The sequence below is a fragment of the Rhea americana genome, unplaced genomic scaffold (genome assembly GCF_003343005.1).
Source record: "Rhea americana isolate MKP2758 unplaced genomic scaffold, rheAme1 scaffold_104, whole genome shotgun sequence".
Lineage (NCBI taxonomy): Eukaryota > Metazoa > Chordata > Aves > Rheiformes > Rheidae > Rhea > Rhea americana.
Window position 1 is genome coordinate 1,448,504 of NW_028185084.1, and position 25,243 is coordinate 1,473,746.

At 38.1% G+C, this 25,243-nt stretch overlaps 1 protein-coding gene across 1 annotated transcript in view; it reads left to right on the forward strand.

Annotated features, from left to right (window-relative positions):
• Positions 1-4: 4 nt before the first annotated feature.
• CFAP58 (cilia and flagella associated protein 58) overlaps positions 5-25,243 on the forward strand; it is a 59,743-nt gene continuing 34,504 nt past the window's right edge. The window contains exons 1-10 of the mRNA XM_085308269.1: positions 5-13; positions 852-1,133; positions 7,387-7,535; positions 9,374-9,530; positions 11,526-11,720; positions 13,942-14,079; positions 16,265-16,424; positions 17,283-17,365; positions 18,506-18,697; positions 23,057-23,218. Coding sequence (XP_085164395.1) covers positions 5-13; positions 852-1,133; positions 7,387-7,535; positions 9,374-9,530; positions 11,526-11,720; positions 13,942-14,079; positions 16,265-16,424; positions 17,283-17,365; positions 18,506-18,697; positions 23,057-23,218 — 1,527 coding nt within the window. The remainder of the gene's footprint in view (positions 14-851; positions 1,134-7,386; positions 7,536-9,373; positions 9,531-11,525; positions 11,721-13,941; positions 14,080-16,264; positions 16,425-17,282; positions 17,366-18,505; positions 18,698-23,056; positions 23,219-25,243) is intronic.

Genomic DNA, 25,243 nt, shown 5'->3' on the forward strand with positions numbered 1-25,243 from the left:
CGCCATGGCCGAGGTGAGCCGCCTCCCCCGTCCCTGCCCGCGGCCCCCTCGGCCCCGACCTGGCCGGTCACGCCGGGGGCGACGCAAAATGACAGGTTCAGCATCAGAGAGAGGGGAGAATGAAAGAAAAATGAGAAAACCCAGCCTGCCCCAACGCCTCCCCCCAGTGCGCAGGGCGCGTCGTGCCCACCTAGCSGATCTGGGAGGGATTAAGGCCCCAAATTCCCGCTGTCCCACACAGAACTTTATTCCGCACCTACAGGCATATGTTTTCCAACGTTGAGGCTACTTTTGCCTCTGCCAGTTTCTCCCTGAAGCTTCTGGCTTCAGAACTGAGCTAGACCAACAATTCCCTGTGTGATAAGTTTAAAAGGAGCACTTCTCGCAGAGGATGGATTGGTCTGTATTGTAATTTTTGGAGTTTTTGGATACATCTATATGAAAGTGATTTGCTGACACTGGCTTCATACAAAGCGTGACCTAATCAGACTTCAGGGAACTGTGAAGAACTGGGGCTAAAGTACTAGGCTGCCTGGGTAGTTGATGTATTATTTGAACACTGTCACAGTGATGGCTTTTTTTTTTYAGATCTATCTTTAAAGTAGTCATGGTGCTCAATTACAGGAGCTCTGACTGTTAAAGCACAAGTTATTTCAGTAAAATCAGTGGAGATGTATTTGAAAAAAATAGCCTGCAATGTGAATATCATATGGTAGTGAGAGAACTACTATTACAGAAATCTTTGTCATGTTCTTATTAGGGAACTGTTACACACTCCATATATTGCTTTTTTATATTCTAGGGTCATAAGTGAGATGTTGTTAATTGATTATCTGTCTCATTTCATTCAGGAAAAGTCTGACAAACCATGTTTAGAGGAAAGTGCAGTTGAAGCACTTGAAAAAGACTTCCAAGAAGTCATCGAACTACTGAAGGGAGATAAAACTCTGGAGAAATTCCGAATAGAATATGAGAAGCTCCATGCTGTTATGAAAAAGTCTCATGAAAATGAAAAGCGTCTCATGGAAAAATGCAGGGAGCTGAATGCTGAGCTTGTAGTGAATTCATCTAAAATAGCTGCACTCACAAAGCTCTCTAAAGATGATCGGGTGTCTATATCATCAATGAAGAGGGTAAGATTTTCAGTAGAATTAAGTATGACCTAAATGGCTAATGGAAAACACGGTAAAAAGAACAGCAGCTGCAAGAACACTTTGTTTTATGTGGAGAACTAGCCAGAGGATTAAGTGTAGAGCATCTCCTGTCCTTTAACCTCTACTTTGCTACCAATTGCTTTCTTTCTGTAGCCTGCTATTTTTACCCCTTTCAGTCAAATTCTGTGTTTATTTGCACTGGGCTAAAACTAAGATGAATCTATTGGCTTTCAGTTACTCATGAATTATTTGTATTTAAGCTTTCTCTCATCTGTAAAATATCGTACCTTGATTATGTACTTAAATATACAGTTCTTGAGACTGGATTAGTTAGTATTTCTGAACTGCTGTTTAGACATTAACTGTTGCCAGAACATGAAAAATCTGTCTACTTGCTGCAATATGGGTTGTAGACTAGGGAAGTGTCATCAACCCATATAAATACATGGTTCACGATGTGTCTGAAAAGGAATCCTATATATCATTTCAATATGATTTTACCAGTTTGCTCTGTTATATTCTTTGATTTGAACTCTATCAAATTGCTTGGCTCTCTAAAGAACAGTGAATGTTTTTAGCCTTATACGGAGATTTGACTACCATAACTAAACTGCCAAATAATCTAAAGATTGTATTTTGAGCTCTTTTTCYTTCTGATGGTTTTAAAAGCTTAAGCTGTGATATGTGGACAGACTTTAATTTAGCATTTAGTTGAGAAACCCCTATGCCCTGTAGTTAAGTGTTATTTTTTTTAGAAGAGGTGAGTCTACAGTTATTATTAAATGCTTCAAAAGAATGATTAATGTCCTTTACACTATAGACTTAYTTTGTTCCAGTAAAATAAATTTGATTTAACTATAGAGACTGTTCTATGAGCACTAAAGAAATGGAAGAAGTTCTTTAAGTTTCTTGTCCTTGGAATTATGAAGAAAATGCACTCTGAGTAAACATAACTGGCAGTACTGTCATTCTAAGTCTGCAGCTTGCAAGCTCATGATGCTGCTTCAAGCATCCTCAAGGAGGATGAAATCTGTCTAGAAAATCCTGTTGATTTTCACTGATGCTAATCAAAACTTGGTAGGTGGCTGTCAAGAATTGCAATGTTCCTTATCATTCTCTTTCTGTTAGTGCATGGCAATATTCTGAATGAGTACAGTTGCAGAGGCCATCCTTGAAGGTGTTCCCAACCTGAGGAAACATCATCCACAAAACTGAGGAGTGTAAGAGTAGGAAAAATGAGGGTCTTTCCGATCTGAAGTTAAGACAAGGTCCAGTTTAGCAATAGCACCCACTATTGAAGCAGCTGAAAGATTTTGTAGTAAAGAAGCTGTTTGATAGTATGATCCTATTAGAAAAAACACACAATATCCAGCATAAGACCTTTAAATTCTAGTGATGTGCTGTGGGCCAGGTAAAAAGCAGTGATATTTTTTTCAATTTGGCTACAAGAATTAGTCTTTCTCTTAAAAGTTTGTGAGCTGTTTGGATAACGTTTAAAATGTTCTTGTCATTTTTGAGGGTTGTGTTTGGCATACCCTTCACATTTTATGCTGTTCTCCTTTCCAAAGAGGAGTTGCGTTACAGCTGTAGTATTTCACTACAATTTTGCTAGCACACAAAAATATGTCTCACAGGTGCCTAAGACAAGTGCTGACAAAGTTTCAAGCACTCAAATAGTAAAGATGATGATCTTGTGTGCTAAATTAAACCAACAATGTGTTCTGATATTTCATTATCTGTAAAAGATAGGAGAATCCTAGTGGGGCTGTTCCTGTAAAAATTGTATAGTTGCTTCAAATTAAAGTCCTAAATCATGGTGATTGATGGCTCATCAAGGTAACAGGTTTACAACTTTCCTTTTCTAGGTCATTGGTTCAGATCCAGATAAGGGCTCCAGGTCTACAACATGAGCTGCAGAGGCAAAATCTTTCTCCCTGTGAAGCCTTACTGTAATCAGTAGTATTTAACTATCCAAATCAATTGCTAGTAGAACTCAAAACAATAATAATCAATAGCTGTTACTGTCTGATGTCTGTTCACTGCTTTTTTGTAGTTTTAATACATTTCACTTAACAGTTTGCTGTTGACAGTCATGCCGGAGAAGCTAAGAGCAAAACTGAGCAATAGGGAAATACAATTCTATTTCTCAATGCTAGGGATGCTGTCCCACAAGGCTGCAGTGGAAGAACACTTGGAGTTACCAATTTTTCACTTTCTAGGGCCATCAGTCCAATCCACTAAGTAAGCATTTCATTAATTCTCAGTCTTTGAGCAGTTAAACTGATGTGATCTTTTGGGCTATTTAAAGAAAATAAAATAAGGCGGTCACACTTTGTGAAGTCTACTTCACATTTTGCAGAGTACTTCTACAAAAGTTTTTGAATGATTCGGACTGCAAACATCCAGTGTGTTTCCATCTCTAATTATGCAACGGACTGCAGTGCATGTTACATACCTAACCACATACTGCAGTTATGCTGTGATTCCAACATGCTCTGCATTCTTTCTGTTCCACCTCTTTGCTGAGTAACAAAGTGATTACTTTTTTAATGAAGGCATCTACCAATCAGAACTTACCTCCTCTTTGCTTTTGAATTTAAAGGAAACAATCTACTGTTCCTCTATTCAAAGGGAAAGAAACGAAGAACTAGAACAAAGCCCAATTTGCTGATGCTGAAGCAAATTCTTGTTTAGATTTTGGCTGTTAACAAGCATCTTAGATGAGTAGGCAGTGAGGTGGATTGAGAACTAGCTGAAAGGCAGAGCTCMGAGGGTTGTCATCAGTGGTGYGGGGTCTAGTTGGAGGCCRGTGGCTAGTGGCTTCCCCCAGGGCTCAGTACTGGGTTCCATCCTGTCCAWCTTTTTTGTCAATGACTTGGATGAGGGGACAGAGTGCCTCCTCAGCAAGTTTGCTGATGATACCAAACAGGGAGGAGTGGCYGACACACCTGAGGGCTGTGCTGTCATTCAGAGAGACCTGGACAGGCTGGAGAACTGGGCAGAGAGGAACCTCATGAGGTTCAACAAAGGCAAGCATTAGATCCTGCACCTAGGGAGAAATAACCCCATACACCAGTACAAGCTGGGGGCTGACCTTCTGGAGAGTAGCTCTGCACAGAAAGACCTGGGAGTGCTGGTGGATGACAAGTTGACTCTGAGCCAGCAATGTGCCCTTGTGCCCAGGAAGGCCTATTGTCTCCTGAGGTGCATTAGGAAGAATGTAGCCAGGAAGTTGAGGGAAGTGATCCTGCCCCTCTACTCAGCCCTGGTGAGGCCTCATCTCGAGTACTGCATCCAGTTCTAGGCTCCCCAATACAAGAGAGACATGGAACTACTGGAGAGAGTCTAGCATAGGGCTATGAAGATGGTGAGGGAACTGGAGCATCCGTCCCATGAGGAAAGGCTGTGAGAGCTGGGCCTSTTCAGCCTGGGGAAGAGAAGACTGAGGGGGAAATCTTACCAATGTGTATAAGTATCTGAAAGGAGGGTGTAAAGACGATGGGGCCAGATTCTTTTCAGTGATGCCAAGCGACARGACAAGAGGCAACAGGCACAAACTGAACCACAGGAAGTTCCACCTGAATATGAGGAGAAACTACTTCACTGTGATSGTGACAGAGCGCTRGAAGAGGTTACCCAGAGCGATTGTGGAGTCTCCTTCTCTGGAGATATTCAAAACCCACCTGGACATGATCCTGTCTAACATGCTGTAGGTGACCCTGCTTGAGCAAGCGGGTTGTACTAGATGATCTCCAGAGGTTCCTTCCAACCTCAACCATTCTAATTCTGTGATTCTATGAACAGGGACCATAATCTGTGYCTGCTAACCCTATTGCTAAGAGTTATCCTGACACACATAAAAAGCAGTCTAAAGCTCAGAAAGCACATCTTAAGGTGACCTGCAGTCACTGCTTATCTGAATGGTCTCATTGACTTCARGGAATCCCTTTTGTGAATATGCACCAGAACAAGGTGCAGATACAAGAATAAGCACCTAATCGAACTTCACTGAAGCCAGTAAAAAGACTTCTCAAAGGGCAGATTGATTTTAATTGGCAATTCTATCCCCCCAACTTCAATCATAGCAATTTAACTCACCAATTTTAATCACAATCTCATCAGTCAGCAGGAAGCTTTGATTTAAGTAATCAACTTTAATCTTATTTTTCATTTGCATTTTTCTAGAGAAAGGTTGGTTGCTTCTTATTGGTTGCTTAATCTGAAACATGTTTGTTTACAGCTAAATTTTATGCTTTTTGCCAGCTAAGATGATACACTGTCTGTACCATTATTTCAGTCTAGCATACATTTACTTAAATTTCTTAATTTAACGTTTTTATGTTAGAGAATAGTGAATGAAAATTTCTTATTTGCTAGATAGTATTTAATACATGATGTGTGATCATTGCTGCATTTGAATGGAAATTAGAACTAAAAGGTATAAAATATTGCCAAATTGATTTTAATATTTAAAACTGTTTTAAATGTGCGTGATACATAATGAAAAAAGACATTTTTCAATTAGATTTTGAACTAAGTAATTTATTAAGTAATGAAACTACTGTTGCAGATAGTGAATTTCACTGATTATAGTCTCCTTCGGAATATCAGAGCAAGTAGAACTCACCATTTAACTCTTTATTAATAGGCTGAAAAAGAAGGATAAGAACACACATAAGAGCACGTATCCCTGATCGTTAAACTCCAGCTGGTTTCTCAAATTTGGATGTGCTCAACTAGTTAAATAAATAAAATGGAAATGAAAATGTGTTCTCTCCTAGCTTGAAACAGCTATGGCAATGATAGCTTTTCAGCAAATTCTAGTAGCCAGAGACTTCTGCTAGTTCAATTGATTGAATATTTAACTTAGGCATTACAGTTTAGTGTTACATTTTTTTTAATATACAAGAGTTCAATAAATGTATTAAGTATATACTGTTATATAGGTTCTTATCATGTTGRGTTTAATGTTAAATAGGTTTGTTTTTAGAACTAAAAATGTTAATTTAAATAAAGAATGGCTATGAACAGTTTGATATAAATTAAAATATCTAATATTCTTCATTGCTGAGATTGTTTTCAATTTTTAGTTTAATCAATCTCAGTTTCTTGCACGTAAGAGTTGAAAGAGATCCTGATACAGTGATGTTTATGTCTGGCTCTGCTTGTGGAGACCCTAATGCTTATGTAGAATTGCACTGACATGGTAGGAGTCTAAATCTGCCCAGAAGACCAGCCATCCTGGACAGAGAAGGTGGCCATCAAGTTAAGCAATCTGTCTGCAGCCAACAGTGGATGCTGAGAGAAGAGTATGAGAGACAGGAAAGCATGCTGTGATTTGCAGCTCAGGGTCTTCAGGAATTAGATGTAGTGTCTTCTTTATTTAATGAGTCTTTGATGACTTCCACAGATTTGTCCAGTTGTTTTCTGAATTTATGTAACTTTTTAGCACTGAATTCTAGAACCAAATTGAGCTGAAAAGAGCGTGAGGAGTCACCTGTTGATGTTTAAATCTGTAAAGCAATAAGCCTGCTGTGTAATTGTTAAGGATCTGATTTGAGAGAGAGAGATGCAGAGGAAGTTGAAAAAATAAACGATCCCTCATCCGCTGTCCCTCTTTGTGGATATCAAGCTCTGGGCTTGTGAGTGGCTCGCCAACCTGGCAGTCAAATAATTCCGTGTGCTGAAATTTGGCATCAGAACTGTGACTCATCTAAATATACACTTAAAATTAAAATACTCAAAGTCCTCACAGGTGGAAGTGAGCAAAGAGGGAGGAAAACCCCAGACTAACATCTCTTTTCTTCTATTCTCAGTTATAGTGATTTAGATGCTCTTTGTCATAATAAAATTTTTATAGACTCAAATAAGCTATTTAAGTAAATGGTGCCTTTGTAGGCCTGGAAGGTTCAGTAAATTCTTTATATTAGTGGGACTTACACAACCAAAACCTCACAGAATGAGATCTGATGTTAACSCCTGGGTGCTAGAAAAAATGTATTAGCGCTCTTTTGTGGTGTAAATTGACATAGCTTGAATGTCTTAAAATGTTTAATATGTGCTGGTCCAAATGAACAGAGGACTGGCAGAAAGAACAGCTGTGAATCTAAGCATGAAAAGACATGAAAATCTATTTCCTTAATTAACCAAAATACAAGGTAATTAATTTTCAATTTGTTGTTCATTTTCAACCCCATTTAATTTAAGTAAGTGTTTTCTGTTTTGTTCCTAGGAGATTGAAAAGGCCTGGAAAATGGTGGATGCAGCCTATGAAAAGGAGCAGAAAGCAAAAGAAACAATTCTTTCACTAAGAGAGGAAATTGCACGCCTAACTAAATTAGTGGAGCAAGGATCTGAACTATCCCTAGGTCAGGAGTACAAGTAAGTTTTCCCCAGGAAGGAGGAAAGCCTGACCTGATTTTCTGTCATCCTGYACCTTGCTTAGCTACTTACACATTACAAAGACAGTGGAAATCAGAGAGGTCTTTACTCCATCTTACTTTTCTCATGAGTGCACATTTATTGGTGTATGTGTTAATGCAATGACCAAGTAGAGAATCAGGCTCAGAGACAGTTCATTCAGCACTGGATTAAACTGAGAGATCAAAGAAAAAATCAATATTATGCATTTCTTCAGTATCTGTTGTACTGTTTTATCTAACTGGCATTTCAACACMCAATGTCTTTGAGAATAGGATCTTGTGAACATTTTTGCATGTGATGGCAACAGGGTCAAGTAGATAAGACAAGAAGCGGGAGACTTGACATCTTTTCTGCTCCCAGCTTTGTTGTAAAGCATCATCGCTTTCTGTATTCTTCTTTGTCTTCTATATTTATAGATTTTTAACATATGGTTGCTTTTTTTATTGAATACTTCTACAGTCACGAGCAAAGAGAGACYGTATTCTTAGATGAAGCCTCTAGTTGCTATGGTGTAAAAATAATGATCCAGAGATCCTAGAGATTTTAAATACTCCCCAAAATCTAATGTTTGTGGGATCAGGTCCTCTAGCTGTGCTTAGGCTACAAGATTAAGCGCAAGCTCGAAGGTGAGATTAAGTATATTGGCCCCTAAGACCTGTGTGTTTTCTGTCCAGATTGCTGGCAGTTAGCCCAGCTTGTTCTGGCTCRAAACGTTCACGCTGCGTAAGGCATTTATGTTAGGCATGCAGGATCTCTGCTGGTGCATGGGGCCTACTCATCTCCCCACACACTGTGTAACCAGGCTGCATAAATGAGAGCTGGGTTTACAATTTTGGCCTTCAGTACATTCTAACTTTTCCCCTCCAAGACCTAGCACATAAACCATCTAAATGCCTGAGAAATCCACTCCTCCACCTTTTGGCTCTGAGCTGTTTTGGTCCTACGTAACAGATTTCTCCGAACCTACAGGTTTGGCTGACCAGCCTGCTTCTAGTAAAACTCTCCCTCTCTCCCTAGAGGCAGCTGTCTGTGGCTGCTTTTTGATTCTCCTGGAGGAGTCCGGAGCTATGACTTTGTCAAGGCATCACTCCTGCAGTTGCCAGCTGCCTAGCAGGCTGCAGAGACCTGTCTGAGCAGGATTTCTTTTGCAAGTTCCTTTTGTGTTGCTGTCCAGTTCAATATTTAAATACTCTATTGAGTGATAAGGCAATGGGACTCAGCAGTTCTTTTGTAGGCTTTCAGTCCTATATGGCATTTCCAAGTCATTCAGAATAATAACCATGCGTTTTAAGGTGGAACTTGAACCCACACTGCACTGCTTGGACTTTCTTTCAAAGTATAAATGTGTAGAAACATGGAGTCTATTTTATTCTTACATTAGATGATGGCAAGACATTCAGTTAGATGCTCAGTTAGGTAAGTTGCAGAGAGGTTGTTTGCAATAATGTAACAAGCTTTTRGTTGCTGACTAATTCTGCAGTGGGCCTGGAGTTTTGTTCCCTGTTACCATTTTGGGAAAGTAAAAGACTCTTCAGACTCAGGAGGATGGCAAATAACAAGAAATTTATTTGTTATTTATTGGACTTGGTTAGGTTTTAAAACTGTTTTGATGGTGACTCTTTAATGATTACAGTAGCTGGAGCACATAATTTGATTGACTAGTGAAGGCCTAATCGAAGAGGAGTTTAAAATGGAACAGAACACCTTTAAGCTCCTATTTTTCAYGGAAGATCTTCGTATTGGTGGAAGAACAAAGTGTCCGTGACACGGCTCAGCTATTATTTCTTTTCTTCTAGTGTCCGGGATTTGCTCAAATTTAAAGAAGACATAACAAAGGAGCGAGRTCAACTCTTGTCAGAGGTTGTGAAGTTACGTGAAAGTCTAACTCAAGCTACAGAGCAGCAACAGGATATAGAGAGAGCAAAAACTGAGGCAGATCAATCCATAATGCAGGTCAGTGCAGGTCACCTGGTGGCGATTTTAGACTTTGTCCCGAACCATTCTCCACCTTTGCAATTAATCTCCTTTGACTACTACCTCACTACTCTCCTGTACTACTTACTCCCTGTTATTTCACATCTCAGACCTTTCCAAGAGTTCTCAGCAGGGAGTCTGTTATGAATGGGTTTTCTGTTTTGCTCTATTTCTAGGCTATGTCCTTTGCAAAGCATATTGTCATTTACTGGCTTCTCAGTACCCTGAGTGGTGCCACAGTTCTTCTGCCTAAATCATAGTTCTCTTTCATACTGAAGATGTTTTTCTTCTGCATTGTAAATCCTCATTCCTCCAGACAACTACTTAGCACATAGACCTGGAACAGTTATCATAAAGCCCCTGCTTTTGATGCTGTTTTTGTATGATGTCATATCATCATTTTTAAGAAGATATCAAATTCTGACTTAAAAACTAATTGTAATGTTTGCTCCCCGACTGCTTTTCTGAGGCTTTTCCAGAACCCCACTTTTCTGATGGTTAGAGACCTCCTACTTTCTTTGTCACACTAATTTAAACGTGCTGTTCTTTAGCTCAAGTAATTTTTCTTCACCCTAGTGTTTGTAGAGAGCAGCTGTATTCCATCTCAGCCTTGCTCTTTTTATCTGCTCTTTCAGTTTGTTTCTCTGTTTTTCTGACCATCTGAATAGAAGGCTCTTCTTTGCTTAGTGGTATGTATACATTCATTTAAACCTAGAGAAACAGAAGGCCAAGAATCAGTAGGGTACTCACTAAATGGAGAGAAAGTGCAAAAGAGTGGAAAATGGGATAGAAAACTCTGATATGGCCAAATAAYAGCAAGAAAAGAGAGCTGGAAACAGCATTTGGCTTACTTTTTTTATTGATCACAGATAGGAGAGTAATGGTCAGTGCAGGTTCCRTAGACAATACTAATTTCTGTTTCTAAAACAGATAGTTGGGAATGTGATAGAAAAGAATATAAATCTTTGCTTTTCTGACAGCATTGTGAAGCATTGCAGAAAAGAGGGCAGAGTGAAACTCTCATCAGAACTTACTGAATCTTACCAACTTAAAATCTTCTGACATTTACTTCCTCAGCCATTAACCTTACAGGAATGTTACAATATGTGGAACCTCCTGTTCTCTCAATATGAAATTATTTTCCTTCAGAATTATTTATTTAGGATTGTTTATGTCTTTTTGAAAATCCTACTTAAGACTCTGTCAGTTCTGGGAACTTTTCACTTGTGGATCTCAGAGCGAAAGGAATTTTTAGTTCAGGCTTAGCGCAGCAAGTAGCATTTTTCAGTTGCTTGTCCCTGGATGCACTCAACATTTCCATGTGGATCAAACCCCCTGTGGCTCTTCTCTGCTGATTCTGCTCCATCACATTTTTGGGGAGAGAGAGAACAGAAGTCACAAGACAGTCTATTATGTATGACAGAAATCTACTCTTTCAAAGTTCCTGCGGAACTTTGAGAGCAGAAAGACTGAGAGCGGTTGTGAAAATGAACATTGCTCTGATGTTTCTTCCTTTCCTTTACAATCGGTGTGCTAAGTGTTTCTGCTGGTAAGATAGAAAAATCAAAATAAAAATACTTAAAGTACAAAATGAACGCCAAGTTAGTTTTAACTCTGTATTCAGAAAAAACAACTGTACAAGTAACTTAAAACTGAAAATCCATTTGTGCTACTGTATCTCCAGAGGAATGTTTTTACATCTGAACTCTGTCAGACTCTTCTTCTTGGATGGACTGACTAATGCTTAAAAAGCTATTGTCATCAATAGATAAACTCTCTTATGTAGTTTTTTTAGTTCAATCACTGGAGAACATATTTAAATCTGAGGAAATCTTACATATGCCATCTAGCAATGGATACAGCAATAGAGAAGCTATTGTTTTCAAAATTTAACATAGTAAAAGGTGACGTCAGAGGCCTTGTTTTCCTGAATAAAAAGCAACAGAACTTTAACTATTTTGTCTGTTATTACAGCTTCAGCAAGAAATCCAGTTACGTCAGAATGAGGCAACTCGAGAGGCTCGAAAGAAGGAAAAAATGGAGAAGGAGCTGAAAAATCTTCTATCTGAAATAGATAACAAACAAGCTGAGATTAAAACTTTACAGCAACATATGCAGAAAAACAAAGAGGAGCAACTAAAAGTAGAACAGCATCTAAAAGAGCAGAAGGTAGGGTATGTGGCAGCCTGTATTCACCAGGTCTAAGATTAGGGTCAAATTTCAAAATAAAAAGAAAACTGACTTTTTCATGGTGAGAGAGTGAGGGAGATTATTTTAAAGTCAATACATTTTGATAAATAATTAATCTTAATATACATTTTTTAATTAATAAATAAATATTTAAAGCTTGCTGTCAGACTTCAGCTAGAATTCCTCATAGAAATCAGTAGTGTTCTGCTTGGATCATGATGACATTATTGGAGATCATATTGAAAAGACCACCACAAATAGGACAAAATCCAYGAAGAGCATGGATGATCTAACGATAGTAGCAGGAAATTGCCAAGTGGAGTTTCTGGCATATATTCCCAGTTTTCCACTGACTGACTGTAGTACCTGTGGTAAAGTCATTTTATCTCTGATTACTTTCTTCTCTGTCACAATAACTTTTACCTGCCTCTTGAGCTTGTGGAATAGTTCCTGTCAAAGGGCAAAGAATTTTCTTAGTACACTTTTTTGATTGATTTCCTTCCTTTTGCTTCCGAACACTTTATCTGAAAATGTCCTAACACAGTGTTCTGCAAGAGTCTGAATTTTCAGGTTTTCAGTGTATTTCCCCTGACTCTGAGAAACTCTCCGAGAAGCAATTTCAGTAAATGGCAGAACAGATCTCATCACTGTAAAACAGTCCTACCTCGAGGCAAACTTCCTCCGGAGCTGTGTGCATCTTGTAAATTTATGGTTGTTTTTTCCTTCAGGTCCCTGAATTGGGGTGGGGAGAGGCCTGTGATAGTTCTTTTGTTATGTCACCRTGGAGTCTTGGTAAAATACTTCACATAAAGAGATAAAGAGAAGGTTGATCRTTTTTCTGAATATGACTGAATTGGATGCAGCTTTTGAGGGCAGAGCTCCATGATCTGCTGACATAATCATGTTGTTTTTAAGTGGGATATCTACAATTCCTGGTTGCATTCCGTTCTTCCTCCTCCCCCTTTCTAAAGTCCCTTTTMAGCTTTCTAAATGCAGATTTTAGGGATATTCAACCTATCCTGGACACTAGTAGTTCATGTGATGTGCAGTGCCTAGGCTAATTGGCAGGGTGCTTGCGGTACCTTCATTGCCCCTGCTGGCTCCTGAATTGGCTGTGGAGGCCCTGCATTGTGTGCTGCAGGAAGGCTCTCCAAAGCACAGGCAAGACTCAGGTTGTACATGTGCAAGAGAAGGCGACTGAGCTATTGCAACCTAATAAGGTTATTTTTTATCAGCTAACTTGTAGCTGGCTATGATGCCTGCCTTTGTACTGCTCAAATTTATAATAAAGTATCCTTGCTTGCACAGTAGATGGTTTGATACAGTGACTATATGCTTCATTGCACCCATGCCCACCGCTCAAGAAAGAACCCCCTGAAACACAGTGTAATCCTGACATTTGTGATACGAAAAACAATATTCTCACTTTTTATGTAGTCTTTGCTCTCTATATACATTTAGAAAAGGGAGTTCTCACTTCCTTTTTTTTTTTTTTTTAAGAGTAGGGTACATACTGACTTTATCAGTCTGTCACACATGGATGCTTAAACTCAAAAATATGATGATCATTCTTTCCTCATTTATGGTGTAATATCTGTTAGGGAAAGTCCCATCAAGCAAAAGAAAAGACTGGCAGTTCCAAGATTGAAATACATGTTCTCTACATAAACTATGAAATTGCTGTTCTGGGCTTTTGACTGAAGACAAATTAGAGAGGAAAATGGTTGTGTCTTGGTCTCAGCAAACCATGTGCTCYGAGAAATGTTACAGGCATGTTAATGTAGGATTTGCTTGCTCAGATAAAGAGCTTCCCTGCCCTCTGCTGATTGAAGTCATTTGAATCTCATATTCATTTGTAGTGATTACATACAGCACGTTGTCGTGTTATGTGATGCCTGCCAAATGCCAAACAGGAATTAAAATATTTATCTACCACCTGTGAGGGAGACCTACAAAGCTCCCAGAAAGAAATGACATCGTCTGTGTTATTCATTAGAAATTATCTTTTTCCCTAGCCAATACAAACATTTATCATATTTCACATTAGTAATTTCATCAGCAATAATGAGGGGTTTTTAACCAGACAACAATCTGCAGCAGCTTTTATCTCCTCGGGAGACAGAAAGTTCTGCCTTCATGTATATGTAGATGTTGTAATCAGATTAGAAAGAATTAATAGGATTGTTCTTTAATCCAACAGATCTTGAACGAAAGAGCTGGCAAGGAACTTGAGCAATTTCAGATTAGAAATACTAAGCTCATGCAAGAGAGTGAGCAGCACAATATCATGTTTGAAGAAGTGATGCAGGATGTCCAGCAAAAGACAGCGGAACTGAAAGTAAGTACCAGAAGATATATGTATTTTATCAGCCTTATCTCTGACTGCAGTCATACCACTTGGGACAAGGCTAGTCTCAGTTCTTGTGCTGATAGTTCCCAATTGGTACTTATAGGGAAATCTGAGGATTATAGAAATAGATCTGACTCTCATTTGGTGCCATTCTCTCTGTGTGAGTACCATAGTGTAGGCTCCAAGYGTATCACCCGAAAGGAGAGCACTCATGCTGCTGGAGGAATTGTGCTTAGCACATGAGCCAAAGCACCCACCAGGCTGTGGTTGTAGAAGACCCATGGTACTTTTGACCAGCACAAGGTCTTTTTTTGAATTGCATGATCTTCAGATAAGAGCAATGACTTTCTTATAATGATTGACAAAACTTAAATGTTGCCAGAACGTATTAATAAATAGTAATACAYTGTAAGAATGGTATCCTGGCTATCTCCCACTAAAGGGAGTTGCTTCCTATGCTACTGTTTTCCCCCAACAGGATCTGCTAAAGAAGTTAAACATAAATAAATAAATAAGCTGGTGTTTACATTCTGATCTARATTGTTTTCTTGACTGACTTTATGTTGTTAAATAGTTGTTTTGTACTACTTCAGAGGTAGCTGAATTTCAACTGGGGGAGGATTAAATGATTCCTTCATATAATTTTTGGGGTAGTTTGAGAGCATTTGTGAATAAAGGGTAATGTCTAAATGTTAGTTGTTATTACTTTATGGCTACCATATCTTGCATTTTGCAGTTGCAGCGCTAAGTGTGTTAGAAAATAAAGTAGAAAACCATTATCTTATCAAGCTTTAGTTAAGTATAACCATACACTTAAATAAAAAGGTTGTTTGCCAACAGAGAGCTTTTTTGAGTAGGCACTATTAGTCAGAATGATAAGAACTTACTACTGACAGATTAAAAGCTCAATTCAGAACTAATGTGACACAGAAGATCTTCATTTGGATCCTAAATGGGTTGTATGTTAGGAGTTTGTTTTCAGTTATGTTTTGTTGGGCAGATCGGAGGACATCTTYATTACCTATTTAAGAAACTAATTACCGTGTTCTCCAGGTCATCTGGCTTTATCTTTCTAGCAATATCATCATTGCTTAAAACTTTACAAAATGTCCAACTGAGCTCTAAGTAGGAGGCTCTAGTGTTTTAAAAGGAGGATTTTAGTTCTATAATCTAATCTTAACTTCAGAAAAACTTGATGGAATTTATAGAGTCATGTATGTGAACTTCTGGAGGAAAAGATTAGAAGATGTTGCCCGGTTATTATTTATGCCAATTGCCAAAGTTTCTAGGAACGCCAGTCATGAGAGGCCCTCTGCTTGCAGTTAGATCCTGCAGTCTGCTGGGCAACTCTGGTGATGCTGGGCAACCCAAACTGTCAAAGTATTCATGAATCTCTTAAAGGTTATTGTAGTCAGTAAAAATTGTGGAGATYCGTATCCTCCCAGGACATACTTGCATGTCCTCCCAGGACATACTCGGAAGGATTCTCCATCTTACAGAATCAGTGTCTGAGGCTGTAAATGGTATGCTGTAGTCTGTGATGGCTGTAAAACCTAACAGTGGCACTGAAATCATATGAGGAAGTTATGTTTACCTCCTGAAAGGCACAGGATATATTTTTGTTATGATTCTTGGTTCCAGTTCCTGGTAACTAGTTCCTGCATTTTCATGCAGTGTTTTGATTATTTTCTCCTCTGATTACATAGCAAATTAGATGAATGCTACATTTAGCTTTTGCTTTAAAGCCACAGGTTATAACAGGTTTGGGGATAACAGATACTTGCTATTAGGGACACGGGAGTTATGGCATCGCWTCACACTACAGATACCTTACTCATCACAGTCACTGTCACTTGTTAGGAAAGCAAAGCTGACTATATGTAATCTACAGGATGAATTTTGTAGTGTTGCTTATGGCTTGCAGTTGAGGATTCTTTATTGATCATTGTAGGCCCTGAGGCATAAGATTTGATTATCATTTTCCTTGCCCTAGCTGTCTTTATTTAAATTATTTTTAATAGGGTTCAGTTATCTAATCATCTCCTCTCAGGCCACTGACAGCACTTTTGCCTTTTTTCCTGGGGCACTGAATTGCACAGAATAACTGTATACTCAGTACAGAGGCATTTTCTTTCTGTAGATTCCTTCTCTCTTCCTTTTTGCTGTTCTATAGGTCAGAGATGATGAAGTGAATCAGATGCGTCATGAAATTTCAAAGCTGAACAAAGTGCGAGATGTTCTCCAGATTAAGCTGCGTGTTGCAGAGGAACAGAAAGTCGATGCAGAATATGAGAGAGACACCCTGAAAAACCAAATGTCTGGACTAGAGAGAGGTAGTTGTCTAAGTGATGAATGGATCTATCTTCTATCCTTAATTTGTTCATTCAAAGTGCATCTTCCTCTTAAGATCACTCCCCTTTAGTGCCTAGAATGGGACTATATTAATGACAGTTGGAGTGTAGAGTAGCCTTACACAAAGCTTTTAAGGTTAGAGGATTTTTGCAGTGCAGCATATATGCGGTGAAAATACGATCGACATAACTGAGTGTTGAGATGTGCCAATTTGTACCGTGTCACATAGAGAGTTGCCCTCAACCTACCTTCATTTTTTAGCGTTCCAGTGCATTGCCTTTCATGAACTGCAGTGTTAGTGCAGCAGGTTTTAATTAATTTTACAATGTAATGAAGTCATATTTCTCTTCAGTTTTTAATAACATTTTAATAGTATATACACAGTGTTAATCATGACCTGTGTTAAGTAGTTTTAATTCCACTGAACCCAATGGAATCACACTGTTTCASAGGAGAACCGGATTTGACATAGAGAGTTCAGAATAACTCTGAGAGCCTCTATTTCTGAAAGTGCCTCAACTTTTGGATGCTTGTTTTGAAGTTTCTTGAAAGGTTCTGACTTTCAATGTGCTCCATGATTTCGGAAAATCCAACTTCTTTGTAGTATCTGTGTTTGAACAACAAATATAATGTGTCCTCATATCATTAATCACTGTACCTGAGTTCTAAATATCCAAATAAGCTTTAACATCATTAGCTGATACCTGAGTCTGCGAAACTTTATCAGAGCTAATTGAACTGGTCATTTATCATTAAGGTTTTTTAAAATGTCCACTAGGCGTTTCTGTATTTTTACCAGTTTGAACCCAGGACTGATATTCTTTCTTTCTTGTCCCTAGAATTGGAGGCTGCTAAAAAGCAGGCAGAGATTGACAAGAAAGCTATAGATGAGCTTGTGAGGGAAAGGGACATATTAAACAAGGTGAGCTTACTTTAGTAATACTGGTAAGTAGATCTCTTGCCTTGAGAATGAAATGTCTGTTGTTTAAACCCTCACAGAGAAACACTTGTGTGGTAGATTAAATAACATTCTGAGTCAGACGTGGATTTCCTTAACTGGATGCTTATACTCCTTTTTTTCTGTGCATTGAAATGGTATCAGTACTCATAAGCACAAAAGAGATTTCGAAGTTTTAACATACCAGGGAGTTCAAAAGTGATACATCTATTCACCTTTATTGTGAATCTGTCATCTGATATGCTGAGTTGATTACTTCTCTGCTTTTATTCACTGTAGCGTGTGAAGTTTAATATTAACTTAGGCAAATTGAGATGGTGCTAGTAAAAACCCAAAATGCTGGTACATCAGATACCTGCTTGTCAGGCTGTGTTAATTCTAACCCTTCCTTTTAAGTCCTTTTCTCATACTGATCATTTTTGATCAGTCAAGGTTCTAGTGTTATGTAATAGTGTCTCATGTTTGTGGGCACTCCTAAAGTGGAAATCTGATAAATCTAGTGCTAAAAGATGATTTCTGAGTTGCACCATTTAGTACAGGTTCATTGTCCTGCACCTTGACTCTAGCAGGGACTCAGATTTTGGAGAGAGAAAATAACTAATGTGTAGTTTGGAAATAAATTTTAAAGAGGGACCAGAAGACTGATTTTTGTAAAGACATTATCTCAGTGTTCTCTCTTTAATCCCTATGCACATCTTCTAAGCAAAATTTACTTAATTTACAGTCTGAACCCACTATTTAGGAAATACGAAGGATGAATATTTGAGCTCATTTGTTATTTTACTGGCTATTGGCATGTTTTACAGTCTAAATGCCTTGAAGCTGACAAGGTTTGTCCAATCCATCATTATATCCTCTTGTTAACAATCCTATCTATTTTTCTGTAAAGCAGACAGTAGTTTTTTAGCTTCAAATCACAAGCAGCACTGCCAATAGCAGTTCAGTTAAAAGTTTTTATCATATTTGAGGCCCAAGTATTTCARCTGAGCAAATTAGGTAAGGGATTATAACAGTGGGAATTCCTAGACAGTATCTTTTTTGCCATAGTAGTGGCACTGTTGCTTTTGCAGCTTGGGAGTCAGTATTTTGTGGTCTCCTCTGCAGAACTTAGTCAAGGCTACTGGTGCCACTCAAAAGCAGATGAATTTGGTGAAGCTCCATGAACAGTCMAAAAGGAACTTGGAAGAAGAAATCCAGAATTATAAGAATGAAGCTCAGAAACAAAGGAAGATTATCTACCAGTTGGAGAAGGAGAGAGACTGTTACATCAATGAAGCRGGCGAACTCAAACAGAAGGTAGGAACAGTTTTTTGTGCAAGTAGTTCTTGCCTCTCTTACTCTCACGGGTGTAAAAATCATATGTTAGTTTCCTTGCATGCCAGCAAGGGGGAGCTTGTATCAGTTGTCTTCAGACAAATTACAAAGATTTCCAATTCTCAGTGCGTAGTGCCCTGTACTGTGTTTCAGGTCTCTCTGGGGGACCTCACTGATGGGTGTATGTTCTGTGAGAGGCTTGAGTATGGCCACATGTTTATCTTATTCACCTGTCATTTGGGAAATGAAACTAGGGTCAGTGTTTAAACCAAGGCCTCTGCCTTCATATGGCTGAGTCCCACAAACCTCTTGTATACAGTTAGAACTTACTCTTTGATTTTTCTGTTTCATCTGCAAAGGGCCTTATCTTGCATGGTGCTGGTGTCCTCAAATTCCCTTGAAGCCATTGGGAGCTCTCAGTGCTCAGCATCTTCATAAGTGACTAAGCATTTTGAAGGACTAATTCCAATATGGGTAAAACATCAGCTACCTCTGAACATATTCAGTTTAGTCAGCAAAACAGAGGTTTTCATCTGCAGAAAAACAGATGAACYTGCATAAGGTTTGTGTTGCCCGCTGCCCGTTATTATGTAAAACTTTATTCCTGAAGGTATGCTCAAGAGTATGATTGTAACATATTCCATTAATTGCTSAAGATCGTATTGAAGGGCCCTCCAAGAAATTCATTGATTTACTAGGATTAGCTTTCAGGCTGTTTCAGCTCGCAAGTTATTTGCAGTCTTCTTTCTTTATAATTACCTTTTGCAACTTAGTGTGACCAGGGGCTTTTAAATTGTTTTTGAATGATACACGCTGCCTTTTCTGGGTTACTTTGTGTCATTTCCTTGGAATAATATTCCATGAAAGTGAGATTTGTCTTTGTTGCAAAGTCATATTTTGCATCTTTCCCTCATACTGCATCTAATAATATAGATATGAGTTAAGATCTCYGTAAACTAGAGCTGGGCAGTAATTCATAACACTCAGAATTGCAAGGCTATTGCTTTCAGTTCTGATTAGAGTTGCTCACAATATTTTGAGGGCGAAAATGACACATGTTTGCTTGTTTTCTTTTTCTTTTTTTGTGTTCTGCCACTTTGGTGCAATTTTTCTGACAATTATACAAGGCAGAGCCTCAGTAAATAGGCTGTGACACTTGAGCTGTTTGTAGAATGATGCTTGCTTTGAGATTTCAAATTTTCAAAGGAGTTTCATGCTTCTGCAGTTCACTAAAGGGGCAAATCCTGATTCAACTTGTAGGTGAAGAGCAGAAGGAGTAATACTGAGCAGGGAGCATGTGAAACAATAATCTTGTTTCTGCAGAGTTTTTCAATATGAAATTACTCATTGTTTAGAAGAATAAAACAGGGGAAAAGGGGTAAAAARAGGCGAGAGAATCAGAATTACTATATCCATGAAATGATACTTAGGTTCACTGTTTGATCCCTTCAGCTGTGTAACTTGACAAACTGTGCAAAGCTTACATAATACAGGAACCATTTGACAACTGGTGAAGAGTGGGCTACTGATGGACAGTGATTATAGAAGCAGTCAAGGCTCTTCCATCACCTTTTACCACCTAGGAGAAATAAGCAGCCTCCAAAGGAGCTCAGTGTGCACCTTCTAAATTGTGAAATTGCTGGTAAAGAACGAAATCCATATATGTTGAAGGACTTTTGGGGACTCTAACAAGGCAGATGAGGCCATGCTGGCTCTGAAAGCTGTTTATTTAAGGCATGATTGAATCTATAAAGCTGCAGAATACCTCTTTCAAAAACCTTCATTTATTCCTGAGTAACTGATAAATAGGGTCAGCAAAGTTATATCCACAGTGGTAAAGGATTTGAATGGTGAGAAGTCATGCTAGACTTACCGTTCCAGTTATTGGCCTGATTGATTGACTGCTCACTTGTACCATTTTTAAGTCAGTGTTCTTGTTCGGTAGTGTTACTTTGAGATTAATCAGCACAAATGAGAGCAAAATCTGCCTATTCACTCCTGCTTGTGTGGCATATATTACTCATCTACAAGTGTTAGTAAAATACTCCTTTTTTCACTTGGAATTCTTAGATTATGAAATCTTAATTTTCTGTGGCAGGTTTAGGCTGTTGGAAAACAAACAGTCAAGCATGCACTTCAGTCTCACCTGAAGCGTTCCCTGACCGTGCCTTATGAGAAGGTGCAAAAACAGTCTCAGAAACATTGCTTTTCAAAAAAAGACATTTTAAATTTAACGACATGTCCAGGAAAATTCATGAACAAATTTCTTTTTTTTAATATGCATCATTTCTGGAAAAACCTAATGCTCAACAGGCATACCATTAAGACAATGGGCAAGACTTTCCAGAATGGTTAAATAAAGGTAAGCAAATAAGTACAGTACTGTTACTGAGTTCTTGGCTAGATTCACTGCGCTAACTAGGTAACAAACAGTAGAATGTGGTTAAGCACACGGACGAAAAATATGAGGCTACAGAAGAGAACTGAATATCTTATATTTTCTGCTGAACTTTGGCAACTCACTACCATATCTGAGAGGTACAGTGTGCCATCAACTCAATCAGAATAGGGGATGCTCAGCGTCCCACAGGACTGCTGTGTAGGGAAACATTGCATGCATCTTTTCTGTATTTATAAAGGAGAATTATTTGAGTTAAATCACTTCTGAAAAAGCAGAGTCAGCATCCAGTGTATGAGCACCAACTTGGAAAACCTGGTCCATAAGCTTATTGCACTTATATTGCACCAAATCCAAGTTAAAGAGATACAAATGCAGTGACCTACTTTCAAATCTTGCTCCAGCTTATATGATCATCATAGTGCAGATTGAAAACATGCCTTATCGATTTCTTCTCTCTGCTGTTACTACTGGCAGCTTGTTTTAACAGAAAAAGAAAGGCGGGAATAGGTTATAAACTGGGATTGTGTTTTTGTATTGCACTGTAAGCAKTTCCTGGGATCCTCTGCAGTCAGCTACAAATGTGCTGGAATTGTATTCCTGCTGCTTTAATAAAACTTTCTGTATTTAGCTGTCGCCTGTCTTCCAAGTATTTGGAGGTACCTGATAGAATAATCAATTAATTAAGCTCCTGCCCCGTAGCTAGACCTCTCAAGACTTTACTGTACTGCTTAGAGCAAAGAACAACTTTGCCAACTGCAAACTTTGCAGTTATTGACTATCTGATGTAAACACTACTATATTCTTTTGCTTTGACATATGGGTATAAATCTCAAGACAAACTGTTACCTTCAGAGAGGTTCTCTCTCCCACATTTTGTCCATGTGATTCATCAGCTTTTTTTTTTTTTTTTTTTTTTTAACACTTTGATCTTTTTGCTGGCTTTAAGGATGGCTTGCTTTCTCTCTCATACAGTGAACCTGAAAAATGATGCCCCTGACAGATGTGCTTCATATATATTTTTTTAAATTATTTTCTTTCTTTGTAATGTTGAATTCCAGTTGAATACTGCTTRTTTTTGCTCCTTGGTTAACAACTTTATACAGCAGGGTGAAAGATATTACTTTAAAAAAAAAGCATATTAAGAAGCCCATCATAATGATTGGCAATTATTTGTTTTTTTCACTCCTTTAATATAGTAATTCTTATTCTTATGGTGGTAATGGTAACTTTTTAATAAAGGCATCTATGAGATTTTCTACTTTCATTTTTTGACAATGCATCTTCTCTCTACAGTCTATTCTCCAACATTCTTTTTAACTCATCTCACTTCATTGCTTCCAGCCCTTCATGGAAGCCATTAATGGTGATTTCCTAATTATTTAGATCAAGTATAAGTTTAATTAACTGAATCTCTTATTTTAATTATGTATCAACTGTTTGTGATCATCAGCAGTTTGTGACCAGGTGTTAGTTGAGTTGTTAGCATTTAACTGCACTTTCCATGGGAGGAATACATGCAGGACTTCTTGGAAAATTATATGCATTTTTATCCTTTCAGTCATGCAGTTGATATCCAAAACAACATACAGAATCTGACTTTGCTTTGTAAGTGACTTAAAGCTTTTCCTGATGAATGCTGTTTACACTGACTTTTTTGAATCTGCTTACTTGCTGTATTTTCATGGCTTATTTTTAAATTAACTCTGCACATCTATAAATTTTATTCTTGAATAAAACCTTCGGTTGCGATAAAGTCTTCCCCCAAATAAGCTATCCAGAAAGGTTAAACTTGTACTAGGACTGTAGTGATTTTAGCTATAGCTACAACTTTTGATCACAGGGATTTGAAGTCGCCTTATATAAAAATCACAAACTCAATCTCATCCTAATAATATTGTGATGATGATTTAATCRTGTTCATTTCCTTCTTTTCACTCCAGGTCCTCCAGCACCTGAAAGATRTTGAAGTGCGGGAAATGCAGATCTGTGACTATGAGAAGAAAATAGAAGAATCTGAGATTAAATTAAAACAGCAACAAAACCGGTGTGAAGCTGTGAGAACAGAGAGGAATCTGTACAGTAAAAATCTTATCGAAGCTAAGGTAGAAGAAAGCTTTTTTTCCTTGCAATTCTTTCACTGTTATTGTTTTCTTTTTAATCTAATCTAAATTTATTGAAAGAAAAACTCACTAGGTAAAGTGCAGAATCATCTTCTGCATTCCTGTGTGCTTTGGGGGAATTAATGTTTTAGATCCCTGACAATTTGCCTGGACAGTGTCTCTTTGGACTGGAAACTGGAATTCACAACCATCATGTGGCAATATGCCTTCTACAAACCAGGCATAAGGATCATGATACRCTGGAGCTATGGATTCATAATGCTCTATCAGAGAAGAAACTTCTTCTTTTCCCTCCTGACTCTACTCTGTCCCTTTAGGATTAGTCTGTGTGTATGGGATTGCCTCCTTAGCCCTATATGCMTATGCACATTACTGTGAGTCATGAGTTAGAAAGCAGAGGGAAAACTTTCTGGGCTGAAGTAGAATTTTCTGACAGAACTAAATGCTTCCCTCCAGCTCATTCCTTTCAGGGATTGTCATTTTCTTCAGATAATGATTCTCTCTATTATTTTTTCCTTAGGGATCTCAATAACAATACTAGAGGAAGAGGATAAAATCACTTAAGAATACACTCTGTTATTCTGATGTAAAAAGCTAAAACATTACATGAATTCCATTGTAATTGACAGGGACTGGGACTTTGGATAGCTCTGATTTATAGCCTTGGGTTATTTGAGAATAAGGRTTTATAATGTAAATGTGTACAGCAGTTTTCAAATTTATACTTAGTTTGAAAAGGCAGCAGAATGGAGGTGTTTTGCTTGAGAAGCAGATAGGAATGAACAGTCTGAGTTCCTGTCCTACTCACTGCTTGATTTGATTAGGAAAGAATGCATATGCCATTTATGTGGAATGACTCTTACTACCTCTTGTCAGTGGAAGTTTTATTAGGGTTCTCACTGTTCCCAAACAATCTCTCAGCTAAAATAAGGCTGAATAACTGCAAAACTGATTTAAAAATTTTTAACGTACTGCAAAACTTTGTTTATTTATGAAGAAGTGGCAGGTATGTGCTGAGTTGAAAAATGAAGCAATGAACTCTTTAGCTCATTTTGTAACTTATAAGGCTTTGCATGTTTTGTGTATATACATAGTGCTTACAGGAACTTGTTCATGATTTCAGTCATTAGAAGCTGTTATTTTGACTTTAATAGTACTTGATTTATAATGAAAGCTTTGTAGAAAACCCTGTGTGAGAAGATAGCTGGGTCCAAAAGATCTTTTGGGCTATGCTTACACCACATTATATATAGCAATGAAAAAATGGCCATTCATAGTTCAGTAACATGCCAGCCAGACATGAAAGAAAAAAAAAAAGAATGGGAGGTTGTGTTAAAAACTATGCTAAATTATTTTTTTCTTTTGTGAAGTAAAACAAATTTGCACAAGCTTGTTCAGATAAAGCAAAATATAGGTAGTACAGGATCACTTAATATGAAAAGGCTCCTGTTGCCCTGCCTATATTGCTAGTGGCCCCAGGCCACCATAATCTTCAGCTCTGTAAAATTTCAAGAAAAAGACATGTTGGCAGACCTTAAACCTGACGCTTTCATCCTTTGGGTTTCTTTTGGCATTAGGAGCTTATTTGTTTAAGCAAGTTGATTAGGAAACCTATTTGAAAAAATTGTGTGTTCTTCTTATTCTTCAATGAATACAGAAATAGGACTGTATTTGAGTATGTATCTGGGCGCTAGATTTTAAATATCTTTTTGTCCTTTCATAGTATTGGATAGGTTTATAGGCTGTCCAACAAAGATTGCTTTCAATATGACCTTTACACTTACAGGAGTGATTGAACATGCAAACAGATGGGCCTAGCAGTATATTTGTTACATACATTTCTGGTTCATTTAATTGACTGTATTTGGGCCAAATAAGTGTGGAATCCACAGATTTTGTTTTTGAGGGATATTAAGCTATCCGCTACCAAWCAGTAGCGCAGTGTTAGTTTCTCAGTACTATTTGTGGAGAGTACCATAACTCATGATTTTAATTTTGTTAAGTATT